We start from the raw sequence: 26,795 nt of genomic DNA, 5'->3' as shown, positions 1-26,795 counted from the left end.
GATGGCAGCTCAAAGGGACTGAGACATCATCTGAGTTCAGAGGAGAAGCCATGTGAAATCCTACCACCACCTGGAGTTCTCATCACCTTAGTAACGTTCAATTGTGCCAAAGGGTCCAACTATGATTCCCTTAAGTTTGCAACTTTCACTTCCTGATGAAACAGACTAGCCTTAAGAAGCAGAGATAAATGACATAATGGGGTAATAAAGAAGACCGATGAGGCTGTGGGTGTCACTTTAAGATGTTTGGAAGTTTGTCTTTTCTTATGGATTTAAATCATTTTAATTGAAAAAATAAAATAATTTTAACTGTGGATTGGAAGGGAATAGAGAAAAGTTAAAAATGTGTCCCTTTTCTCAGAGTTATTTATGTATTCGATCATTTGTTGATATCAGTGTGGCACAAGGAAATAAATGGATGGTCTTGTCCAGATCTCATACAAAACCATGTTTTCAATAACACAACAAGCATCTATTGCTTTTCGAGAGTTTATGATTATTTTAACAAATGCTTCTAAGGTATTTCAACTTTTAGTAGCAATAATAATGCGGAGTGATCATGAGGGAGGCTCGTCTCCCCAGTGTTGCATTCAAGAGAGGTATTCCACCAGAAGGAAGAATTAAAGTGGATAATTCAGGACGTTCTCTCCACCCACTTAGTTGATTTACTGCAGATTAGGAAAAAGAAATAAAATTAGTGGGAGTCTGTGACATTCAGAGTATATAGCTATTTTATATATATATATATATATATATATATATATATATACATATATATATATACACACGCATATATAGTCATAATCAAATATCGCATAAGCTCAGAACTGTCTGGGGAGCTGTTTGAGGATAAAATAAGATAATGTGTGAAACACTAAGTGTGTAGCACTTATTTTTAAGATTTATTTATCTGAGAGAGAATGAGGGAGAGAGAAATGGAGGGTGGAGGGAGAGGAAAGAGAAAGAATCACAAGCAAGCTCCCCACTGAGTGCAGGGCCTGATACAGGGCTGGATCCCGGGACCCTGAGATCATGGCCTGAGCCAAAATCAAGAACCACTCAACCAGCTGAGCCACCCAGGCGCCCCTGTGTACCAATTAAAAAATAATAATAATAAAAACACAACCTTCAGTAGAACAACTTGCCAAATGTACACAGCTCCTGCATATCAGAGCTGGAATTCAGACCCCACTGACTGTGTTATGATGTTATATACTTACTCTCCTTTTACATATGAGTGAACCGAAGCTATGAAGGAGCATAGGCAGGACTAGAAACCCAAACTTCCAGGTTCCAGACCTTTTGTTCCCGCTGGTGCCTCTATCTATCTGTCCTTGGTCACCAATGCACCCTCTGCTCTGTTTTTGCTTCTTCCCCATTGTCCTTCTTGGGAACTTTCCAGAATCAGAAAAACAATGAGCCGCAGACTGCCACCCACTGAGATGTGTGGGCTCTCATCAGGGGAGCATGGACAGGCCCTCATTTCTGACATGCCTCGGCGATCAAGATGTTCTTTGGTTTAGAGAAACGTATAAATGTGGGTGTTTTGCTGTTTTTTAAATTTTTATCATGGACACTGTGCTGATCTTTCAAGATCCTGCGAGTCATGAGGACATTCCTCTTTGTCTTTGCTCTTCTCTTCCTTCTGGCCCCAGGTAAAATCAACGTCTTTGCAGGAAAGGTTATAGAGGTGATGGCCTAGAGACAGGGTCTGCCTCACTGAGCAACTGGGTGTGCTCAGCCCGGTGAACCTGACGGGGAACATTTGCTACAGGAGGTGCTACCCCCTAACGCCTTTTCTGTAAATCCCTTTCGTTTTTCATTATTGTCTAGGATGGGCTATCACAGGGTTGAAGAAAGAAAGATATGCCAGGAAAGATGCCCTTTGGTCCCCAGAGCCATGCTCATTAACAAAAACAAAAATTGGGGGAAAAATATAAAAACAAGCGTAGGCATCAGTAGATTAAAAAAATAATAATAATTGTGGGGCACCTGGGTGGCTCAGTGGGTTAAAGCCTCTGCTTTCGGCTCAGGTCATGATCCCAGGGTCCTGGGATCAAGCCCTGCATCGGGCTCTCTGCTCAGCAGGGAGCCTGCCTCCTCCTCTCTCTCTCTGTGCCTGCCTCTCTGCCTACTTGTGATCTCTGCCTGTCAAATAAATAAATAAAATCCTTAAAAAAAATTGTGATAGAGATGGGACAGGTAAGGAAAAAAGCCAGAAAAAGGAGTACTGGACAAGGAAAGGGATGGAGGTCAGACACTGTGGTCGTGCCAGTCATGGCACAGGTCAAACAGTACCCTGAAATTGTCACTCCTTCGCCAGACTCCATGAGACTGGGTCCTGTGAAAGATGCCTCAGACCAAAGTGCAAAGAGTTTTCCAATGCCAAGTCCTTTAAGGAAACTCTGTCCTACTTTTTTTTTTTTTTTTTTAAGTAGGCCAATGTTGGGCTTGAACTCAGGACCCTGAGATCCAGAACTGAGGTGAGGTCAAGAGTCAATTGCTTGACTGACTGAACCACTAGGCACCCCAGCTGTGTCCTCCTTCTAATGTAGTGATGTTCAGAGCAACTCTCTCAGCCTGGAAGGCCTGTTTTACATATATTTTTCAGAGACAGACACTGGGCCTCAGCTGGGCGAGGCAGCCTCACTGAGTCCTACAGATAAGCAGGAATGAAGTCAGGACCGGAGAGTCCATATCCAGTCTCTCATCACACTCTTCTGCTCCTGGGAGCCATCAATGGCTCCCGTCAGATTAAAGTCCAAAACCAGACTCATCCCAGTTTCCAGAGAGCTGAAGAAAGGGCTTTTTAGAACCTACAATGAGTCCAAGTTGGTGCCAGATGCCACTGATGTCCCCTTAGGAGGCTCGGAATTCTCACACCAGCTGTATATGTGGCTGGTAATTTTTTGCAATAAGACTGTGTGAGTAGATTCTGTGCCAGATATACAGTGATCCAAGACCTACAGTGATCTGTTCACTCCACTGGCCTCGAGGTACACATTGGAAAGTGACCAAGACCTCCTTTTCAGACCAGTCAGACTTATTATATACTTAGTTGACACATTATGTGGACATGTAATATGAAATCTAATAAAATCAAATGGAGCTGACCTCTTACTATGCCAAATGCACACACACAGAGTTCCATTGACCTCTAGATGGGTGCGTGTGAGATCCATTTGAAGGCTTGTACACACAGGTGCTCCCTCCCTTCGCGGAGGCTTTCTGGTTTTGGACCATTGCTGTCAATCGCATGTAGTGCAAGAGTGAGGTCCAGCACCTCCAGCCTGGGATGACCTTACAACACTAGGAAGGCAGTTAGAGGCCCCTGCAGTGGGAGACACAGTTCCCCGAGCTTTGAAAGATTGGAGTACGTGTACTTACGAATTCAGTGCTGATGCTGGAAATGATTAAACACATGCTGGTACCATTCCACCCGGGTTTAGTTTTACACGTACATGGATCAGCCACCTCTGTGTGTTGACCTCAGTTTCAATTTGTGGACATCTGATGCTATCCTTACATATTATGCATGTATGTACGTACATACCTGAGGTTAAACTCTAAAGTATTATTTCTGATAGGATGCGCATCTCTCCTTCACCTGAAGTGGGCTTGTCTTATGATTGCTGCTGTTAGAGTGTTATGGCAGAGCTGGTATTCTGTGCAGGATAGACACGAGGAGTCTTGGAGAGCCACTCCCAGCATCTGCCCTTGCCTGCTCTTGAACACATTGTGCAAAATGTGGAAAAGAAATTGGATTGAGCCTTTCTAAGCAATCTTTTTCCTGCCACCTGCAACAGTAAATGTTTCCCTTTCTGTATATTTATCCTTGTTTACTCCGGTCTTGTACCATCTCCCCAGCCTCAGACCTGCCCTGCTCTCGCCAGGGAGCGCTTTGACAGTGAGCTGGGGAGTTACTCACCCTGGAGGGTTTACAGGAATAAGGTGATCATGACCCCAGTAGTTTCTGGTAAAAGAACAAAAGCTTCTGCTTCTCAAAGCCCCCATGCAGCCTAACCCCAAATGCCAGAACACGAATCTGTTCTTCCTGGTCTTTAATCCACCTATGGCAAAAAAACAGGAAAATCAAAAAAGAGAAAATAGTTCCCTACCATCTCATCTACTGGCAATGGGAAACACTCTGTCAGCTTGTAAAGAAGTCTTTACTAATTGGTTACGTGACCATACCTGGTAACTGGACATACCTGAGGAGAGAATTAATCCAGGTGGCTCTTTCCTTTGTATAGCCAGGAATGCATTTTTTGATGAGAAGTGCTTCAAATTTAATGGGAGATGTGTGGATTCTTGTCTGAAAAATGAAGAACTTGTCGCTCTCTGCCAGAAGTCTCTGAAATGCTGCTTGACACGCCAGCCATGCTTGAAGAGTAAAGATGATTGAACCTGAAGACTCTGGCTTTCCAGAGCCACAAAAATGACCTAGTTTGGTCTTCTCTTCAGTGAGGAGACATCTCAATAAAAATAAATGACTGTCTTCTAACAATCTGTCAATTGTTTCACTTAGAACAGCAAACTGTGAATAGCTAACCTTGGTAGCCTGCCTACTGGCTTCTTTTCCTATAATTCTTTGGTAAGGGGATTTTCCCAAAACCACCTGATATTTCTTTTTAAAGGGGACCGGTAAAAACTATAAGTCAACAAACCTCTAGCTTGCCCTAAGGTGTCAGCCCCCACCACCTGTTGAGATAGATGATAGATAAGTGGTTGGTAGAGAAAGGGACATATATTTGTATGGGTAATTATATTAATGACAGATAGATAGCAGATAGATTTACTTATTAAGGACTCTCATGTGTCATACACACATCTAAATTAATGGTCTTGACCCCATGACTTTAACTGGAGACAGTTAAATACTCCTTATAAACTCGTCCCCTATCCATAAGTCTGGAATCAAATTTACTGATGGGCAGAGGACTGTAGGTAGCTATAGTAGTTCTGATGACCTGGGTCCTGGTCCCAGATTGACCGTCTATGATTTGTCAAATTACTCCCTGACTCTAAGCATTCATATTACCTGCTTCAATTAAGGATTCCTGGTCATGTTCCCAAGGCCTAAGATCCAGCCCTGGTTCCCTGCTGGATCAGAAATCTTGTCTTATTTCCCTCTTGATTATTCAAGGTCAGTGTATTTAATCCTGTTGGAATCAACAATCTTTTTTTAAAATTTTTATTGTGTTATGTTAATCACCATACAGTATGTCATTAGTTTTCAATGTAGTCTTCCAAGATTCATTGTTAACGATCCTTTTAAATGACACTTTTCTGTTTTGAGGTATTTATAGAGTCATGTACAGTTGTAAAACATAATATAGATACATCTCTACCTTTTAATGCAGTTTTCCCAATAGCACAACCAGAGAATAATATGACCACCAAATAATCACATGATACAAAGCAAATGCATCACCACAAAGAACCCCCGCCATGTTGTCCATTCAGAGCCACACCCTCTTCCCTCCTGCCTCCACCTCCACCTTAACTCCTGGTAGGGCTGATCTGTCTTCCACTTTACAACTTACCCTTCAGGAATGGAATCCCTTCAAATAAATGGAATCATGCAGAGGTAGCTTCTGGGGACTGGCTTTTTTACTTGCTGTAGTTCTCTGGAGATTCTGCAAGGTTGTGTATCTCAGGGCGTCTTCCTCTTTGTGGTTGTGTTGTGGCCCACAGTATGGGGGTAGCACAGTTTAACCATTCGCCTGTTGGAGGACAGCTGGGTTTTTCCCAGGTTGGTGCTATTACACATAAAGTTGCTGTCAACATTTATGTTTTTTAGTTTTTAAAGAAACTTTATTTATTTATTATTAGAGAGAGAGAGAGAGCAAACAAGGGAACGAGCATGGGGAGAGGCAGAGGGAGAGGGAGAAACAGACTCTCTGCTCAGTCAGAGCCTAATACATATGTTTAACTCACTGAGCCACCCAGGTGCCCCAACATTAATGTTTGTAGGTTTTTCTACCTTTCTCTGAGATAAGTGTCCTGACATGCACTGCCAGGTCCTATGGTTGCGAATTTAGTTTTTATGAGAGAACTCCAACGGGCTTCCTCACCGGCTGCACTCTTTTAAGCTCCCACCAGGAATGTAAGCGCGGCCTGGCTTGTTCTCACTGTGGCTGACATCTGCTGCAAAGAATTGTCACTATTTTTTTTTTTTTTAATTTTTGCCATTCAGGTAAGTGTGTATCAACAGCTTGTGTGTGATTTTAATGCGAATTTCTCTAAAATCTAATGATGTCTCCCACCGTATACTGTGCTAGGTTTTGTACCTGTAGCAGCTGAAACCAAATTCCCAAACCTCTGCAAAGCCCCCACCCACCTCCAGTGCAGCCTGGACCCCCGTCCCCAGAGTTCTCTTGAGACCCCTCCCTGAACCTGAACCTGGCACCTGTCGAGTGCAGGAGGCACCTGTCTGTAGAACCATCTCAAACACAGCTCTCGGCAGGCGGGCTCTTTGGATCCCCTTCTGGTCTCCCTCCACCAGGACCATGTGTCCAGCATCTCCTGGTCTTGCTGTGAAATGCTGCCTGCTGGGCTCGTGAGGGGGCTGTAGCTCTGATGGCTACTGTGAGCTGCAGAGATCACTCCCCGGGACTGTGAGTCGCTAAACTCACATCTCCCACTTACTGCTCTAGGCCAGGGGCCAAGAGAGCAGGGTGTATCTCTTCTCCTCCATTCCGTTCTGCTCTCCCCTGCTCACGTCGCGTCTGCTTCATTCTCATTCACTCTATCTAACCATGCACTCAACAGGCATTGGTTATTTGGCACAGGTCGGGCCCTGGGGCCTGGTGAGCTTGTACTGGTGAGTGGAACATAACACTATCTTCGACCTGAGGAGCTTAGAATTCAGTCGGGAAGACCAAGTTACTAAAAACGTATGAAACTACAACTTGGGAAAAATGTGATGAAAGAGCAACAACAACAACAAAATTGTGTAGTGCAGACAACAGTTCCAGACACTTCCAGGGAGGGATTCCCCGGCATCATGACACTGAGGTCAGGGAGGTCATTCCTGGACAGAGAAGAGGAGTGTTTTAGGGTGAGTGAAGACATTGAGAGCCAAGAGCATTGGGCCCTACAGGGAGGCCAGTGCTGCTCCCTGGGTGGGCTGAGGCCCAGGGTCCTGCACCAGGTAGAAGGGGCACCGGGGTCAGGGCACGGCAGCTTTGAAGCCCATGGTAAGGGGTTGACTTGGATTCAACCAAAAAGTATTAACAAACTGTTGAAGGGATTTTGAGAGGCGGTGTGATGAGCGCCAACTAACTTTTTTGGGGTTTTTGCTTTATTATGTTTTGTTTTATCTTGTTTTGTTTTAGTCGTGCTGGAAGAGAATCTGATGGTGGAGTCCACCAGTGGGGAACACAGAGGGAGGGGGTGGTTGGGAAAACCACCTGCGGGGGCCTGTTTCCCCAGTGCTCCCGTGCATTCTCTATCGCTGTTTCAGCCACTTTCCCCCAAAACCACTGCTAAAGTCCTGCCTCCCCGTCCTTGGGGCACAATTAATCACACTGACTTATTCTGTTATTTAGTGAGAAGTGAGTTTGACATATACAAGATATGCGGTTACGGGACGGCCCGCTGCCGGAACAAGTGTAAAGCCGAGGAATTCCAAATCGGAGCGTGCCCCAATGCTCATCCATGCTGTTTGAAAAAGCGAACCCTCTGAGTCCGTGGAGCCCTGAAGCCCAGTGCGGCCTGGTCCCCAGAGCCGCTGATGGAGGGAACGCGAAGCCTTCCCGTCCCGAGGCCTCACAGCTAGAATCCGCCCAGCAGCAGCCACTAGCCCGATTACCCAGACTTTGCTGAGCGCCGTTGCTCAGTGCAGAGCTCATGTAGGAGCCCCAAGAGGACGTTCTGTGGTGGGGAGAAGGGAGGACAGCAATGTGGGTTATGTGAGAGTCTCGACACCTTCACAGCTGAACCAAAAATACGTCTCCCCGGCCACAAGCCTAAGGGAACATCTTTTAATTTTTTTGGCCTGAATGGTATCAATTAATCTTGATAGCATTAGTTTTCTGATCAGAAATTTTGCTCTGCAGTCATATATGTCTTTTGTTCATCAAAATAGGGCAATAAATCAATATTGAGTGCAATTCCTTTGGCATACGCTATAATTCAAAGCACAGATTCCCTGGGAAAAAAACAAAAGAGATGCCATGCGACGACCCACGTGGCTGTCTGTAGAGGGTCACCTCCCGCAGACCAAGTGCAGATCAGCTCCATGCAGACTCATGGTCCCGAAATCTGGTGAAGAAAGTGGAGTCATAAAGCCTTGGACCTGCTGTTCCTGTCCAAACTTTCTTTTGGGGTGATCCAATGATTTGTGGGGAAAAGCTTCTCTCTCTATAAAAGTAGCCCAGCTAATAAATGACAAAAAAATGATAATGTAAGGAGAATATCACTATTTTCCAACCCCTCCAGACATAATGATCGAGCCTATGAACGTCAACAGCCCCACTCAAATAAACAAGGACAACCCCCTGAGATCATGACCTGCCATCTACCTTGTGTAGATGGACACAAAGTCACCCGGGAGCTGTTACGCTGCCGCCTTTTTACCCAAACGGTAAACTGGACCTTCACGTAACTGTCACCCAGCCTCAACGTATGGCTAGTCTCGTTTCACTCATTGATGAACTCCCCCTCCTGGATTATTTCTGAGAAGACTCAACATGCCATGTCACCCCTCTGAAAATACTTTGGAATATATAATTCAGAGAAAATAACTCTTAAAAAGTATGCACACACACACACATTTGTGTATATATAAAACCACAGTGCTAAGACCATACTTAGAAAAAAATCAAAACAAACCCCTTACTGTAATCAAATAGTTGATCAGTGTTCAAATGACCGTGGTTGTTTCATAAATGTTTTTTTCAAAACTGGTTTCTTAGACTCTGGATCCCGGAAGTCCACCCATGCACCGTGTTTGATGGTCAGCGTCCGAGGCCTCTTCTGTGGGTGGCATCCTATACCTGCTGTCTGCCCTGTAAAGTACTGCATTGAAAATCCAGTGCAGATGTGAGCCTTTGATTTCAGCCGTGACCAGGGGAGGGGGGAGCCTGGGAAGCAGCCCCCCGAGGAGGCAACAGCCCAGATGCCAGGATACTGAACATGTTTTAGGACAACCTAACGTCGATTTTAAGTTGTCCTACGTTGGTGTTGCCCTTCGTGATTCTCACACTGTGTATTTTACAAGGTGCTTTCATGTGCCTAATCTGTTTTGATCCTCACAATATGCTTGTGAGACAAGAGGCGTCACCCTGACCTTTTTTAGGTGTGGAAACAAAGGTGCGGAGAGCCGAGTGCCTTTCCCAGTAGGTCAGCATATTAGGCAGGACCTGGCAACATCCCCACACCTCGGGTTCAAATCTGAGACAGCAAGCCATGGTGAGCTTGAATCCCAGCCCCTCGGGATGGTTTCTACCTTGATCCCAATCCTTAGAAATAAATATAAGCACAATTATGAGCATAGCTTTGGGGCTGGAATATGAAAGTAACATGGTTTACAGGTGAGGGTATAAGAACATCTTTATTTGAAGTTAGGGTCTCAGCAACTTCCCATGACCTGCTTGACCATGTAATTTCTTCCAGCCTCCAGCTGTCTGCCTCTGGAGGCTTCTGTGATTAGCAACCCTTATCAGGAACCCATTGTCTCCCACCTCTACCAGGATCCCAAAGGCCCTCTTTGAACTGAAGATTTCTGAAAGCCTAAAAATCAAGAATGTGAATGATCTTATGCTGGCACCTCTGTGCTCCACAATATTGAATTTTCCTCCAGCCCTGGAGGAGAGGCTGCAGCACGATGACCCTGGGACCCTAGGCACACATGTTAGTAGGTCCAAACCTCTACTTCACCGTTGCTTCCTGGATACCCAAGCCCCTGCTGGGGCCACTGCTGCCTTCTTCGTCTGTTTCCAGCTCCTTCCAGGTAGAATATAATTATTTTCATTTACACAAGTGATCTTAGACATTTTCTTTGGACCAAAATGTGCCTACAAATGAGACACATGTGACAAGGTCCACCTTTTCCAAACACCCTCTGAGGCCATATTGAATTTCTTTTTTTTTTTTTTTTTTTTTTTTTATTTGTTTATTTGACAGAGAGAGATCACAAGTAGACAGAGAGGCAGGCAGAGAGAGAGAGAGAGAGAGGGAAGCAGGCTCCCCGCTGAGCAGAGAGCCCGATGCGGGACTCGATCCCAGGACCCTGAGATCATGACCTGAGCTGAAGGCAGCGGCTTAACCCACTGAGCCACCCAGGCGCCCCGCATATTGAATTTCTGATGGTTATAACACTCTTGGACCAAAGCCCACATTTCTCTGGTTGCGTCCAAGACAGACTGCCTGGGGTATGTGTGCTCGAGATAATGCAGCAACATAAAGCTCATCCCTGCTAAGAAGAAGAAGATGAGGGGCCCCTGGGTGGCTCAAGGTCTACCTTCGGCTCAGGTCATGATCCTGGGGTCCTGGGATCAAGTCCCGTGGCAGGTTCCCTGCTCACCAGGGAATCTGCTTCTCCTTCTCCCTGTGCCTGCCACTCTGCATACTTGTGCGTTCTCTCTCTCTGTCAAATAAATAAATAAATAAAATCTTTAAAAAGAAGAAGAAGAAAAAGGGGAAGTGAAGGGAGGAGAAGAAGAAGAGCCTTTTGCTCGTTTAGTACCAAAAGAGAAAACTCAGCCTCAGTTACAGATTTGTTTTAGGCATAACTGAATTGGACCCGATGACAGCAATACCCGGGCATCCGAGGAAAAGACAAGAAGGAAAAGGAGGGAGAAACATGAAGCAGAGTCAGATGAATTAAGTTCATAAGAGATGAAAGAGAAACGGGGGGAGGGATGGGTGGGGCAGAGAGAGCAGAAATGAAACCTGGAGTGACTTTGAAACTCCAGGCAATGACAGTTGTGCGAGCCAGGTCATCCCTGACATGTCTGATGTCTTCCTGCACGATATTTTACCCTGAAATAAATGCGTCCAGAAGACAGGACCGAAGCCTTATGGCGGCCAAACGTGTGTTGTCACAGCAGCGGGAGGTCGGACCAGCTGTGGAGGGAGTTGGTGTTTTTTTGGTTAATGGCGTCGGTGTCGGCCCCCCTCTTTCTCTCTTTCCTCTTCCTGCTCCTCTTCTCCGGCTCAGTCATTTCTTACTCATCAAACCCACCCAGGGCTTTCAATCACGAGATTTACGTCCTGGGGAAAGTGGCTCAAACGTTTGTTCCGCTAGCCAGTAGTGGGAGAATAATGTGTCCATGTGGGTCCTCTGTGACCCAGGGATTATTCCGGAATGCCTCTCTGGCCCCACTACAGGCCCCCTCCCTGCAGCATGGGTCTATAAAGGGAGCCCAGCTCTCTGCCCAGCAGCACCTTCCCAGTGGGCAGTCCCCTCGGTGACATGAAGCCATTTTTCTCTGCGTTCGTCAGCCTTCTCCTTGTGGCCCTGATGTTTTCAGGTAAATCAGAAACGTGCCCCGGTCCTGGGGCCAGGGTGTCTCCACAATGGCTGTGTCCAGACTGGGCGTCTGGGCTGGGCAGTGAGGTACTAAGCCCCATGAGTGCATTTCCTGGCAGGGTTTTGGGGCAGGAGTCTCTGGGCTGGGTGTGTAAGGGACACTTTGAATATGCTGATGGCCCCGGCTCCCCAGGAGACAGGTCCCAACCCCGACTACACTTTCTTCTCCTGTTAATATTCACCTACTCCTTATAAAGAAGGACAGCCTGTATCACAAAGGACTTTGAATGTCAGGGAGTCTCAGCTTTCACGAAGCACTCAGGCTCCATTGCCCACCCTTCTTGGTCATCACTCACCTCCCTCCGTCTCTCTCTCCTTCCCTTCCTCTCTCTTTCTCTCTCTCTCTCTCACACACACACACTCAACACACAAATAACACTTGCCCTGCTTCCAACCCATTCCACCCCATTCTCCAGTTCCTCTCTTTCTTTACAGCTGCATGGAGGTATAATTATTACACAAGAAATGGTCGTATTTAACGTGTACAGTTCGACGAGTTTGGATGTTTGCAAGCAGCCATGGTCCCGTCACTACAGCCAAGGGCATAGCCACATGCAACCCCTCCCAAAGTTTCCTGGTGTCCCTTTGTGGTGGTGTTCTGTGTGTGGGTGGTAAGAACACTTAGCAAAAGAACTAGCCTCTTCCCAAACCTTGACGTGCACGACACCGCACTGTTACAGGTAGACACCGTGCTTGAGAGCACATCTCTAGAATGCAGCGTGTTGCAGGACCGAAACTTTATACCCACTGAGCAGCCACCTCTGTAGTCTCCGCTCCCCACTCCACATTCACTTGCCCCCTGGAGTGATGCACCACAGCCTCAGGAGTCTGCTCAAGAGAGAGCTCTAAAAATACCCTGCTGTGTATTTACTGTGAAACAGGACAATCCAGAGCTGGAAATGTTTACCACCAAGACACCGAGGGCCTGAGAGAACCAAGAGAATCCGGGGAAGAGTCTCCTGGACAAGGGAAAATCGGGTCTCCCTTGCCACACCACCAAGAAAAACGCTATCTCTTACCACGCACTCCCCCTTATCCGGGTAAGTGGAAAAAAAAAAAAAAAAAGGTGTGACCAGTCCTTCCACTCGGCTGTGTTTAGTGAATGAACGGATGGGGGAGGTGTCTGGACAGGTGGGGGAGGGTTGAGCAGCGGTTGAGTTAAGGACGGGTTGTGTTTATGAAGACAGTAGGTAGACTGCTGGAGCTGCCCGCCTGTCAGAAGGGTCATGGGGTCTGACATCCCCCGCCGACAGACAACCGAGGGTCCTGTAAGACCTAGGAGTGTGAGGGACAAAGAGGCAGAAGTATTGAAGGCACTTCTGCAACCCCTGACTTCGACCCTGCCCCGGAGAGAGAGAGGAGATGATACCGAGCAAGACGCCCTCCTCCTGCCACATTGGAGTCCCGCTCTCTGGGCCTCCAAGATTTGCTGAATACTTGCTATGTGTTGGGTGAGCAATGGGCACCCTGGGAATGCCCCAGAGAAAGGTGCAGAAGATGGGCCACTGGGATGACAAAGCCAAGGAGCCCTCAGCCGCATCTCAGGTTGGTCCTGAACACCCATGTGGAGCCAGCTTCCAGTCCGTAAGAACCTAGGGGAGACAGTCATTTCCAAGACGTTTCCTTAATCCCAAACTCATTCCTGACCTTGAAACAGGGAATAAGAGGATCGACGCTCAGTGGGCAAGAGCAGGGAACACATACGAGGGCGTTGGCAAAGGGAAGCCCGTAATTCAGATCCTGCCACATTATCCCTCCCATTGTCCTCTCCTCAATCCGATCCCTTTGGAGGTGGCCCTTGGTTCCCAGGGACTCGCTACACTGGTTCTCCTCCCAAGGGAAGGGAAAAAGAAAACACCATGATCGCAACAAGTATAAACAATACAGGGCAGGTGTCAATTATTCTAACAGCAAATCTATGAGACGGGATTATCATTCCCATTTGATTCATGAGGGATTTGAGATTTAAAATAACTCCTCTGATTCAGGACACAAACTGAGGGTTACAGAAAGGAGGAGGGTGGGAGGATGGGGTCACCGGGTGATGGGCATGAAGGAGGGCACGTGATGTGATGAGCACTGGGTGTTGTACGCAAGTAATGAATCACTGAACACTACATCTGAAACTAATGATGTATTATATGTTGGCTAATTGAATATAGTAATTTAAAAATAAATACAATACGGTAAAATACAATAACTTGTCCAAGATTGTGCAACTAGTGAATGGCAGTCAAGAGTGAAACCTTCAAGAATGTAAGCCAAACTTCCCAGTGTTATCCTCCAAGAAGCATCCCAGTGTACTTCTTTTTTTTATTTTAAGATTTTATTTATTTGACAGACAGAGATGACAAGAAGGCAGAGAGGCAGGCGGGGGGCGGGGCAGGGAAGCAGGCTCCCTGCAGAGCAGAGAGCCCGATGTGGGCTCAATCCCAGGACCCTGAGATCATGACCTGAGCTGAAGGCAGAGGCTTAACCCACTGAGCCACCCAGGCACCCCCCAGTGTACTTCTTTTAAAAACATACCCATTTCCCTCTTCTCTCCGATACCCTGTACTCACTTCCTGCCTCAGTTTCTCAGGGTGCATCACTCACTCCTGAATTTTTACTTGCCTTCCCACTTGTGAGGCTGGGTGTGCAGCCTCCTTGTGTGTCCTCAAGCCCAGTGCCACACCCAGAATGCAATACTGACCCCCTCCACCTCATTCCCCAACTCAGAGAAGAAGCAGTTAAAGACAGAGAATGTCCTACATAATGACTATTTCTGCAATACAATTTTTTTTAAAGATTTAACTTATTTATTTGACAGACAGAGATCACAAGTAGGCAGAGAGGCAGGCGGGGGAGGGGGGATAGGGAAGCAAACTCCCTGCTGAGCAGAGAGCCCAATGCAGGGCTTGATCCCAGAACCCTGGGATCATGACCTAAGCCGCAGGCAGAGGCTTTGACCCGCTGAACCACCCAGGCCACCTGCAATACAATTTTCTTAAACATTTTTATTTTTCTACTAGTTTTCTACTTCGTACTTCATCTGAGTGTACTGGAAAAGTATTTATTACAAAGAAAATTCTCCCTCTTAATTGCTCCTTCTCCTGAATTGGGGAAAAAGTCTAATTACCTCCTCTACTGGCATAATACTTTGATCTGTGTCTAGAAACACAGTATCCCAAAAGAATACATCCTAAAATACTTAGCCAGCTGTAAAAGACTATGTTAATCTGGCATCAAACTGTCCTATCCACATTTCTCACCATTACGCGTCATTGCTGTGGCTTACCTTGGAGAATTACTGTGTGTTTGCTGCTGTATGGGGCTACAGGGGAGTTCATCTCCTCTGTCTCCCAAACCTACAGGTGGGAGTTGCTCAGGTGAGCTCCACGACCTGCAGGTGCAGAGAGGAGATGGGTGCTTCTTTGGAATAAGCCTGTTGTTTGCTTGGTATAGGGTCTCAGTTATGCTAGATGAATAAATTCTTGAAACCCACTCTACAAATGCGTACCTATGGTTGACACGCAAGGTTGTGCATTCAAAAATATGTTGAGAGGCTAGATCTTGTGTGAAGTGGTCTTACCACAAGGAAAACAAAAATAAAACAATAGAAACAAAGGGACATAAGGAAACTTTTGTAGGTGATAGATAGGTTTACTACCCTGACGGTGGTGGTGGTATCATGGGGCTATGAGATTGTCCAAACTCATCAAATTGTTCACAGTTGATCTGTGCAGGCTTTGTATATCTATGTGTATATATAGGGAAGGGCGACTACTGGCTAAAAATGAAGTGGTAAGAAAATAATTTTAATTGATCAGTTGATTCATCGATCTAGGCACAGATTTTCGATGCACACCAGTGAAACAGATTAGGGCAGGAAGAGGATACCGTTTCTTCACACTTAATCTGTCTGAAGGTCACATCTCAGGTCGGTGATGGAGATTACGATGACCAAAGCAGCCTCGGCTTGGGGTCTATCAGAAGGCTTCCCCAGCCTTGGTCCTTCCCTTTTCTATCAACTGTCTTCATAATATATAATTTAAGATAAGAATTCTTGTTTAATAATCTCAGTGCTTGACTTGTGGAGTGAGATACCAATGTCACACTGCTCAGATAAACTGGCACGTCTTTGAGACATCAAATAACCTTCCAGGTGCTCCCTTAAAATAAGGGGAAAAAAGAAATCTTTTCACTCTTTACAATATGTCCTCAGCTCCCTGTCATCTCCCTTACAGAGATGGCTCAGCCCCAGCCCTGCTGGGAGGACCATCCCACTTATGCAGGTGTTAGTTAGTGCTGTGTCATCCCCATTTGGCCTCACAGAGCCCGGATGGGTTCCCTTACACAGCATCCCAAATTGGCTTATGAGGAATTTTCATATTTTAGCACATCTATTACTGTTTCTTTTCCCAACTGCCTCAGAATTGGCAGCTGGTTGTTTGGGGGGAGAATAAAAGTGACTTTTAAGCCAGAGTCAAGGATCTGATTTTTCTGCTATCAGGATGGCTGCAGGGAAATATGAATGCTCATTTATAACCTCCTTATTGCCATCCTCCACCATATCCCTTTGGGCTAAAATAACCCCCGTCTGATTCTTGAGATGGTCTCAAGATGTTAATGTTGGATATTTCTTTATACAGAACCCGAACCGAATTTCAAAGTTGTCGACTGCAAGAGAAGTGAAGGCTATTGTCAAGAATTTTGCAATTATATGGAAACACAAGTTGGCTACTGCTTTAAAAAGAAATACGTCTGCTGTTTGCATCAGAACTGAGGTTGTTGACACAGAAGCCAAATCTTGGTCCACCTGCCTAATCTCCAGGGGCCATAGCACCGACCCAGACACAGGTGTCTTTGGAGAAGAGGCTGAGCATGAATTTGCGGGGTGCTATCATTTGATCTGGACAGTCTAGGCATTTTGTAGTAGCAAAACAACAGAAAACCAGCTCTGTCTGACCATAGAGAAAATGACTTAGCCTGAGACAGATTAAAGCTTCAAAAATCACACAGCCTTTAATGTAATAAACTTTCACAGGAAAGCATTCAAGTAATTCCTTCTGTTGTTCGAAAAATATATTTGAGTATTTCCTTCCCTAGGCACTGAGAAATGTAACAAATTGGAAACATAAATATGTATTGGGGGGGGGACAAACACCCAGGGAAATAAAAACAATAAAATGCCACACATTTTATAATGGACATATATCCACAGCAGTAAGTGGAACAGAGAAATACAAGAGATGTAAGAAAGGATTCCTGGGGAAATGTGAGCAGGGTTTTGGAGGATGAATAGGAGTGTGTGCATTGAAAGAAAGAGAAGAAATTTGTAGGCAAAGGATACGATTTGCAGAAAGGCATGGGGGAGACGTGAAAGAATGGGTTTTCCGAGCAAATGGTGAGTTCAGTGTCACTGCAAAAGTGGGAGATTAACTCCAAGTGTCAAATGAGGAGGATGTAGGAAAATGGTGTGAAGTTGCAAAGAAAACACATATTGTGTTAAAGAGTTCAGGCTGCTAAGCAAAAGGAGCTTATCAGGTACTCCAGGGGGAGTGACATCGTCATATTTTCAATGTAAAATGTTCCTTCTAATGACAGGACTAGGGATGGATTGGAAATGGGTGAGACCAGAAGCAGGAACACAGGTAAGAGCCAACAGTAATGGGGCAAGTCCAGGGATAGCCATTTGGTGACTAAGGTGGAGATCATGGCTAATAGGGGAGAAGAACTGGGGTGGGGGGACAGGAAAGACATGGAGGTCACAGTTTTGGTGATGAAGAAGAAGGAAGGACATGGGGCAGAAAAGAACTGTGTTAACTGATGCAACACACATGCGACGAGGACAAGCGGAAGGGACCAGATTGGTTCTGGACACATTGCACTGGAAGGGCTCGGGTATTCACGATGTCCAGTGGGGACTTGAAGGGACTGACAAGGATTCCAGGAGAGATGGGGAGACAAGAAATCAGAGTGGAAAACTTGCAACCTCTAGTGTCCAGGCAGCTTTCAGGGCCACAGAGGGACCACGCTGAGCGATGCTAGTGGTTCGGGGAGGCAAAGAACAAGGGGAGCCACTGCGGGACACCATGGGGTTCTGCGAAGGCATGTGAACTGCATGAAGTAGCATCCATCCAGGAGATGAGCAGGGGAGGGTTGGTGGAATGGAGGGTGGGTAGTCCAGGAAGGGAAGGCTTCTGTGTTGAGGGTAGAGGAGGGGATAAGGCAGAAACAGAAAACTCATTTGAAGGGCTCTTGCAGCAATCCAGGTGAGAGAGGAGAGTGGCCAGGCCATAGAGGTGATAAGTCGTCTCATTCTGCATAAGGTGAGGTAGGAGCCAACACTAGATTTGGGGTATAAAAGCAAGAGGGGAGGCAGGGGCGACAGCTGCTCCTAGCAGAAAGCCCCAGATCCATAGCATGGCCTCCTAAGTCCAGTGTACTCTGGTGATCCCTCTCCTCTGACGCTGAGTCCTGGCCACGGTGGCTTTTCATTTCTCAAGTGCCACATGACCTCCCCCATCACCCTTCGAATTCCTCCTGCACGGCCATGGTCCCTTCATCTGATCCACTGAACTTCTGAGGGAGGTTAAAGCACTAGACTCTGGAATAGCCCCCAAGACCGGGTAGACCCCATCATTGCCCTCGCTGTCCTTATCAGGACCACAGGGAGGTAATGGCAGGACTGTCACATGTCTAACGTCTAGACGGTGAACTGCCTACCATGAACATAGAGAGTCCACCAGACCCTTCACTGCCATGCTGCCATGCTTGGCACGTCTTATACGTAATACCTGCTTGAAATAGTTGTGAGTGAGTGTAAGAATGAAGACAGAGAGTCACTGGGGCAGAGGGCATTTGGGAAGAGGTCTCAGGCCCTGTCCTGTCCTGCAGTATTCACGGGAGTCTGCTGTGTCTCGCAGTCCTCGTGAGTGGTCCTGGCTTGGCTCATTTGACAAGGGAGCTGTTTTCCATCCAGAGAAGTTAGATGCCATATTTACATATCCTACCACTTCCAAGTCCCCGTGCCAGGCTTTGTCTTCGTGTTTCTTTTCTTTTTTTTTTTTTAAGATTTTATTTATTTATTTGACAGAGAGAGATCACAAGCAGGCAGAGAGGCAGGCAGAGAGAGAGGAGGAAGCAGGCTCCCTGCCGAGCAGAGAGCCCCATGCGGGGCTCGATCCCAGGACCCTGAGATCATGACCTGAGCCGAAGGCAGAGGCTTAACCCACTGAGCCACCCAGGCGCCCCATGTCTTTGTGTTTCTAATGAGGCCCTGGGGAGGATTGCAGTAGGGACGCATTTTCTGTGACTAGAATGGAAATCCTGCAGGAGTGCAGGAACTTTCCTGAGGATGGTAGGAGCAAGAACACCAGACGGAGTCACTCTTTGTAACAAGGGCCAACGAGCTAGGCCTTCCTTCCACCATCTACCCAAGAGCAAATAATCCTATGAAATTTCTGATTTTGCTCAGATCTTGAAGGACAGGGAGGATGTCCAGCAACATTTGCTTTTCAAAAGTAACCCACCAACAAAAGTTAATCAGGATAAGCAGGCCCCAGTCCCTCCTGTGATTTTATGGAATATTGTAGGCTGGAAGACGACAGGAGACAGGCCTCCACATGAAGAACACTTGTGGGAAACATAAATGAGGATAGAGAATACTTGACTCCTCATCAGTAAGACAGCAGCCCCAAAGGAGGTGGGCATTGGGGGTCGGGACCACGATGGCTCTGCCAGGTGAGAGGACCCTAACCTCCGTAGAGCAGGGTGCCCACCCTCCTGCAACTGTGGGAAGAGGGGCTCACTGGGATCTTGTTGGAGTGGAGCTTCTTCAATGGACAGAACAGGAAATGGAGCCACAGACAGTGGGAGTGCCCTCTGGTCTGCCCCTTTTCTCAAAAGAGGGATCATCCAATGGTCCGTCCTAACCAGCTTCCCAAACCTACTGAGCCATGAGAAATAAGACAGGGGAGGCGTCATAGAGCAAGCCGGGGTGGGCAGACATCATCCATTTACTTCCCTGCTTCATGTGTCTGTTTCAGAATTTGCCTTCTGTTAACCAAACTCCATCACATTTCGCATCCATTTAAAGTATTCCAAGGACCAAAGAATAATTTAGGGAAACTCTGCTCAGCAGCCACCAGGAAAATGGCATGTTAACTGTAACTTTCACTTTTGACTTAAAACGACATCAATGAGGGGCCCTGGGTGGCTTCATCAATGAAGGCTCCAACTCTTGATTTTGGCTCAGGTCATGATCCTGGGGTTCCAGAATCGAGTCCAGCATGGGGCTCCCCACTCAGAAGGGACTATGCTTCTTTCCCTTTACCCTACCTACTCAAGTTCACATGTGTCCTTTTCCTCTCTCTGCAATAAATAAAATAAATCTTTTTTTTTAAATGACATCTATGAAATCCCTATACAAAAGTGTATGTCATTTCATCTTTTGATTTTACTGGGTGTAGAATATTCCACTGTATGGAGGCACCATACTCACTAGACTCTTCGTTCTGACATTACACACAACAATGTTACAAGCATCTCAGCCCAGCTGTCTTTAAGAGATTGTGTTCAGGGACGCCTGGGTGGCTCAGTTGGTTAGGCAGCTGCCTTCGGCTCAGGTCATGATCCCAGCGTCCTGGGATCGAGTCCCACATAGGGCTCCTTGCTTGGCGGAGAGCCTGCTTCTCCCTCTGCCTCTGCCTGCCGTTCTGTCTGCCTGTGCTTGCTCTCTCTCCCTCTCTCTCTGACAAATAAATAAAAAAAAAAAAAAGAGGTTGTGTTCAGTACTGAGAACTGGCAGGGTTAGTTTGGAGTGTGCATGTGTTTAAAATCTTCATATGTACAAATAGCCCTTTAAGGAATGAATATCCATTCATATTCCCATTAACAATGTATTAAAATACCTGTTTTTCTACACTCTTTGATATTATTTTGATATTATCAAAAGTTAACTAATTCTTTTCACTCTGATGGGTGAAAAGCAGAGATTCAGTTCTGGAATCAGGCCAACTCTGATTACTGTGTAGTTGTACATTTTTTTATTTGTTTATTGGTCATGTTTTCTCTTTTGTATGTGTTAATAATTTTGCTGGGTTAGAACTTCATTCTTATCTACCAATACATGCTCTTCTCATAGGTGAGATACTTAACCCTACATATTCTTTGCTTCCTTACTTCCCTTCTCTCTTTCTGGAATACCAACGGCTTAAACCCTGGTTGACCTGGGACCATCTTCCCCATCTACCATCTTTTGCCTATAATTTCCATGCCTTTCCATTTTTGCTCTCAACTTCCAATTTGTAATTATTATTATTATTATTTTTTAGATCACCAATCTCTCCTTTGGTAGTGCCTTCCATTTTTCACCATATAGGGATTTTTCATGTTCAGATATTAGATTTTCATTTATTTTTAAATACTCATGTTTTTGCAAGTAATCCTCTCTCTCAAATTATGCCTTTCTCATAGGATCCTGTTGTCATCTTATTGATCAAACTGTATCTTCTCAAATCTCATCAAGAATACATACATATTAACTCTAAAAAAAAAAAAAATCTCTGCATTTTCTCCATCAAAATGGCACCTATTCCAGTCCAGTTTAGTCTCTCCTACTTTGCTAAAATGCTCATTCTTCTTAAACTTAGTCATTTCACACCATCTGCTAACCCCTACTCTCCCAACAGACCAGCAATAGAGGTCTCCTTGGTGAAGTAAGAAGGGTGGGATGTTCCATGGACAGAACCCCTCTGCTGTTTATCTTAGAATTTTGTGTTAAGCATCCCTAATCAAAAGCAGCTTCAGGGACATCTTTATAGATCCAAAGTGAAGAAATAGTGTAATTTGCTATGAGACATGTGTATGTGGTGATTATTTTTAGACTCAAGGTAATTATTCATAAACTGTTTATAATTCATGTTACAAACTTTTGAGCCCATCATTTTCTCTACATCTTTCTTTAGCTTTCATGAGTTGCAAATTCTCTCTACTCATCACATGGAAAAACATTTTTTTTCTTTCCTTTCTTTTTTTGGTATTTATATGAAATGGTGGATATTAACTGAACCTGTGGTAATCATTTTGTGATAGATTCATGCAGGTCAAATCATTATGCTGTTCGCCTTAAACTTATACCGTGCTGTATGTCAATTATATCCCAATAAAACTGGAAAAAAGAGAAAAAAAGATAATCATTTCTGATGTTAATTATATCTCAAAAAATCAAGAAAATAAAAGAGATGCTATGTTCTAAAAAAAATAAATCTTTTGTGCTTTTGTTACGTGTGGGTATCTATCTAGGTTATTATCAAGCTTCTGCAGCTCATAAAGAAAAAACTAGGTGCATAGATAGACCTCTTTCCAGAATGCTGCCTTTCCAGGCTCCTTTCTGGATGAATGTGTTCCATATTTAATCCACACTCAGACATACTCATGCAAGGGTGATACTTAAGGGGTAGTGAAGGCATGGTGAAAACCAGTACTTACATATAAAACCAGGAGCATCGCCAATTTACATAACTTCTCTGATAAGTAGGGTTTTTTTTTTTTTTATTACGTATGCAAGAGAGGAAATACTTGTGCTCATTAGCTATTATTCTCCTCAGAAATGATGGATCTTTAGTGGGTGCAAGGTTACGGTTATGCAAGATGAGTAAGTTCTAGCGATACAACATTGTGTCTGTGGTTGAAATACCGTATCACGCACTTAAACATTTCTTAACAGGGTAAGTCTCATGTTAAGGGTTCTTACCTCACTTTTAAAAAAAGGATGGGTAATTGTCCTCAGGAGATAACAAAAATATTTGGAGAAACTTTTTGAAATAAATCTAAATGTTCAAACTAGAATAATTATCTTAGCAAACTATGGTATATTTACTTAAAGGGATATTATATATCCCTTAGGTATAATAAACAGAAAAACAAATAAAAACCACAAAAATGCATAAGATAAAGATTTCAAGATAACTTTCTCTTACAAAGTACAAGATACAAATTTTCATATTTCTGATGTAAAATTAAAAGTATGTCCAAAAACAAAAAAAATGGATTTTGCACTCCAATGTTTAGATTATTGACAATTTTAAATTATTTTATCTTTGAAAATACCCTGTCAAGTTATTGCATAACTCTCGGGATGCCTGGGTGGCTCAGTCAGTTAAGCATCTGTCTTTGGCTCAGATCATGATCCCAGGGTCCTGGGATCTAGTCTGGCATTGGGCTCGTTGCTCACTGGGGAGCCTGCTTCTCTCTTTGCTGCTCCCCATGCTTGTGGTCTCTCTCTCTCTCTGTGATAAATAAATAAGTAAAGTCTTTTAAAAAAGTCATTGCGTGACTCAAATTTTAAATATACATTTAAAAAGATAAAATAAATGTGCCTAAGGATATATATGTATGTATGTATATATAAACAAAGATGTGCTTTGATTGTAGGCAAATACATTGCAACCAGGAAAGTCCTAAATCTAACATAAGAAAGAACTTCTGGGTATTAAGACTATAAAACATTAAAGCACATTCCGCAGAGAGATTCTGGAACCAACTTTGGGATGCATAAGAATCAGATAACAACTGATGTTTTTCTACCACCTACAGTCCTGCTTAGAGACAAGAGAATGAGCACTGTGGGCTCTCCAGGCAAGTTCTGAGTCAGCAGCTCTGTTGCTTACACTCGTGTTGTTCTTTTCACAGAAGCCTGCCTCGTGCAGGACCTGAGGAAGGCAAGGCTTTATGGACACCTGCTGTACCCCTGGTGGGAAGAGACCCTTGAGCTACCAATTGCTTTAGGTCATTACAGCCACGCCTGGCTGCCTCCATCTGTGCTCTCCACGCCCACCTTGCACACACAGTGTCCTGCCTCCCACTGCACCCCCGACCTTCTGTGAGCTTTGATCCCTGTGACCCATCCATCCCCCGGAGCACCCCTTCATCAGGGAATCTATTTTCTCCTCAAAGCCCTAGGTCTGCTGGGTGGGCAGGCTCAGTCAACCAAATCCAGTGACTTGGCATCCTATGACTTTAATAACAGCCACAGCGAGTTTTTTCTACCTGTCCACTCATGTGGTGGTCACCATAGCCTGCAGGCTTGGACTGACTCAGATTACCTCTTGGGTCAGAGGAAATTACCTTACTGGACCCAGGGAGTCCCCTCGTCATTAAGAACAAAAATTAAAATTAGTATGTCCAAATAAAGGGAAACTGAGACCATTAACACAGCGCTTGCTTCTTTCCTGATAGACCAAAAAAATTCCCAAGTGTCAGATGACTAGCATTAGCTTTGCCTATGTGGACAGCGGGGGTCAGGATCAACCCTGGTTGCAGGGAAAGGGCATCGAGCCCAGTTAGGAGGCAGAGAGGTCTGATTAAATGTCTCTATGGGTCTAAGTGCATCAGTGGATGCTGTGGTTAAGCATGGGCTTTTGGGAGAGCAGGAAAGCATCAGTCTGTTCTCTCTCTCCTGCCTACTTCCTTCTGTGATTTGCCTCCACTCTGCTCAGAGAATTCATTGCTACCCCCTCCCTCTCTATCCAAGGCCCTTGCAATGGGCCAGTTGTTGTTCCTGTTTCACTGTAGGACAAATTAAGGGCAGAGAGCTAAGTGATCCAACCCAAATCAGGTAGGGTATCAGATGACAAAACCAGGACACTAACCCAGCTCACTTCAAGGCAGAAAAGTCCGAGTATGGGCTTTTTCATCTTACACGACTCTGATGTTTCTGAGAAACACACGTATGTTTCTCAGGATATTTCCTGGCCACAACCTCAGAGAGATGGACCCTGGCCAGGACGGGGGCTCAACCTCTGGGGGAAGGCACTGTCCCTGCAGGAGGGCATGTGACTCTGTGAGTTCCAGATGCCACCAGATGTGGGTGTGTGAGCAGAGGAATCAGCCCTCACCAGGAATGCTGATGCCTGGTCCTGGCCCCGACTCTAGCAATAACTGTGTTGTGGCTTTTTGGGACTCCTGGTGAGCACAGTAGGCAAACATGTCCTTCTCAACCTAAGCTCTTCATGACAATCAGTGAGTCGTATTTGTAAGAACAAAAATGAAAATAGTCTGTTCAAAATGAAGGGAAACTGAGAGCTATTCCTGTAAGTGTCCGAAGCACAGCCCTCAGTGGACAAAGGTGTGACTACTGGAGCTTGGTGCTCTCTCCTGTGATGACTTACACTGAGCCTTTACTTTGAACTTTTTTTTCCTTATGCTTTGTGTTGATTTGAATTCAATCTTTACAGGAAAACATACAAATTCATTCAACAGCTATCCATTGAGCTCCTATCATGTGACAAGCACTGTTCTAGGTCCTAAAGATAAAGAGCCAACCATAGAAACTTCTGCCTGAATGGAGCTTACATTCTCATGGGGCAAATAAGTAAGTGGAAAGAGTAAATACCTTCACTCACCAATTATTTGAGAGCAGCGGAGCCCTATCTCAGAGTCACCCAGGTGGCAGGTGGGTGGGATTCTCAGCCAAATGCTAACCATCTGGTACTCATTTAGTGAAATGGTGAGACTAAAATTGGAAATAAAAACTTCTTGGGTCATGGGGCAGCAACACCACTTGGCTTTGTTGTTGTTATTATTATTATTATTTCTAATGGACATCCTTGTGCCTGGGAAATGGTGTCTCTGTGATTTGAATTGCATTTTCCTGATGATTACTGATGTTGAACACCTTCTGTGTGTCTTTTGGCTATTTGCATTTCTTCCCCGGAGAAATGTTTATTCAAGTCCTCTGCCCATTTTTAAATTAGGTTGTTTATCTAATTATTGGTGAATTATATCAAAGTTTTTAAAAAAATATATAAAAATCTTTTGCCACTCTAAAATATTTTCAAACCCAGGGACATCTCTCATCTCTCCTTATGCCATCTTTCTCTGTATGACTATAATGCACACCAGAATAATTATCTTCCATGTTGGGACAAACAGAGCTTAAGTTTCTTTCAACCCTGTAATTATAAGAACCAATGACTGGATGACCAGATTAATGAGATTGTTCAATGAGCTCAATTTCCTAGTTTGTCTTCTGTTGGAATGGCATGTCTAATTCTCCAACACTATTCACAAAATTCTTCCCTAGCAGTTATATCTGAGCCTGTGACTTGGAAATAGTAGATCTGCAGGTAAAGAAAGAAGTGAGTGATAAGTTCTAATATGGCTCATGTATTTTTCTCCTAGGTGACCTACCTTCCCAACATAGCTCATAAAATTTCCAAACTATACAGAAAACAATTTCCAAACTCTAATCTCACAACTACTTGTGTGCTGGCTGGACTGCTAGGAAAAAAAAATACCATCCACATTTACCTTAAATCTTTTCTAAATCAGGTTAGTCTAATTGGCAAGAAAGAACACCAAGTATGAAACATGCTTCTTATGGTTTCACCTACCAAGGCGACTTTTAACAAACAACCTATACATCTGGGTATATACATGCTAGAATTTGTACTGGATAGTAATTCTTGCATCTCCTAGCTATACATTCTCCATCCATGCCGGTGGATTCAGAATTACAATCATTCTTTGGAAGTCATGAGCCTAGGATGTGTTCTTGGCATGGAAGCCAGTTTTCTCAAGGATCGAATCGAGATTCTTATGCTTTTTTCACAATGGGAACATCTGGAGATCTGTTCAGAACAAATGCTCCAGAGAAAAAGGATTTCAAATTTTAACAGAGTTCTTATATACTGTTTGACCCCCACACATACACATCTTGATATCTTTTTTTATGATTGCTTCATTCATAGTTACTGATAGGGTGACCTTTTGTTGGCAAAGAGAGAAGAGCAGCATTTAGTTTCCAAATAATTCCTCCTTAACCCCTATTTTCACATTTTTAAAAGATTCTTTTAAATTAATTAATTTGTGTATTTATTTTGAAAGGGAGAGAGTGAGCAAGTGCCAGGGTTGGGGCAGAAGGGGAGGGAGAAGAAGAAGGGGAGAATCCTAAGCAGACTCTGCACTGAATGAGGAGCCTGATCTGGGGCTCAATCCCATGACCCTGAGATCATGACCTGAGCCAAAAACAAGATCAAATGCTTAACTGACTGAGCCACCCAGGGGCTCTCTGAACTCCTATTTTCATAGATATTTTTACAAGATACAGAAAGTCCAGTGAATCAGGGTATCCTTCATTAGGACCTACTGTCTTTGCTTCATCTTTCTAGCCCTGGAATGCCCAAAGTGAATTCCAGGCCCTCATCTCTTCTGGCCACCTGCATTGATCACCTAGGTCTTTGCTCACCTCCAGAAGTCTGAGGCCACCACT

At 44.8% G+C, this 26,795-nt stretch overlaps 2 protein-coding genes across 2 annotated transcripts; both read left to right on the top strand.

Annotated features, from left to right (window-relative positions):
* The first annotated feature begins 1,606 nt into the window (after positions 1-1,606).
* Positions 1,607-4,405, top strand: LOC125094346 (beta-defensin 15-like). The gene is made up of 2 exons (XM_047719951.1): positions 1,607-1,655; positions 4,254-4,405. Exons 1-2 carry the CDS (start codon positions 1,607-1,609, stop codon positions 4,403-4,405), a joined length of 201 nt encoding a protein of 66 aa, XP_047575907.1.
* A 7,017-nt stretch (positions 4,406-11,422) lies between these two features.
* On the top strand, positions 11,423-16,557 carry LOC125093952 (sperm-associated antigen 11B-like). Its single transcript, XM_047719757.1, has 3 exons — positions 11,423-11,480; positions 12,346-12,579; positions 16,171-16,557. Exons 1-3 carry the CDS (start codon positions 11,423-11,425, stop codon positions 16,302-16,304), a joined length of 426 nt encoding a protein of 141 aa, XP_047575713.1. The 3' UTR covers positions 16,305-16,557.
* The last annotated feature ends 10,238 nt before the right edge of the window (positions 16,558-26,795 follow it).

Source organism: Lutra lutra, chromosome 2, assembly GCF_902655055.1.
Source record: "Lutra lutra chromosome 2, mLutLut1.2, whole genome shotgun sequence".
Lineage (NCBI taxonomy): Eukaryota > Metazoa > Chordata > Mammalia > Carnivora > Mustelidae > Lutra > Lutra lutra.
The sequence above is the reverse complement of the archived record's forward strand: the minus strand, read 5'-3'. Positions and strand labels throughout refer to the sequence as shown.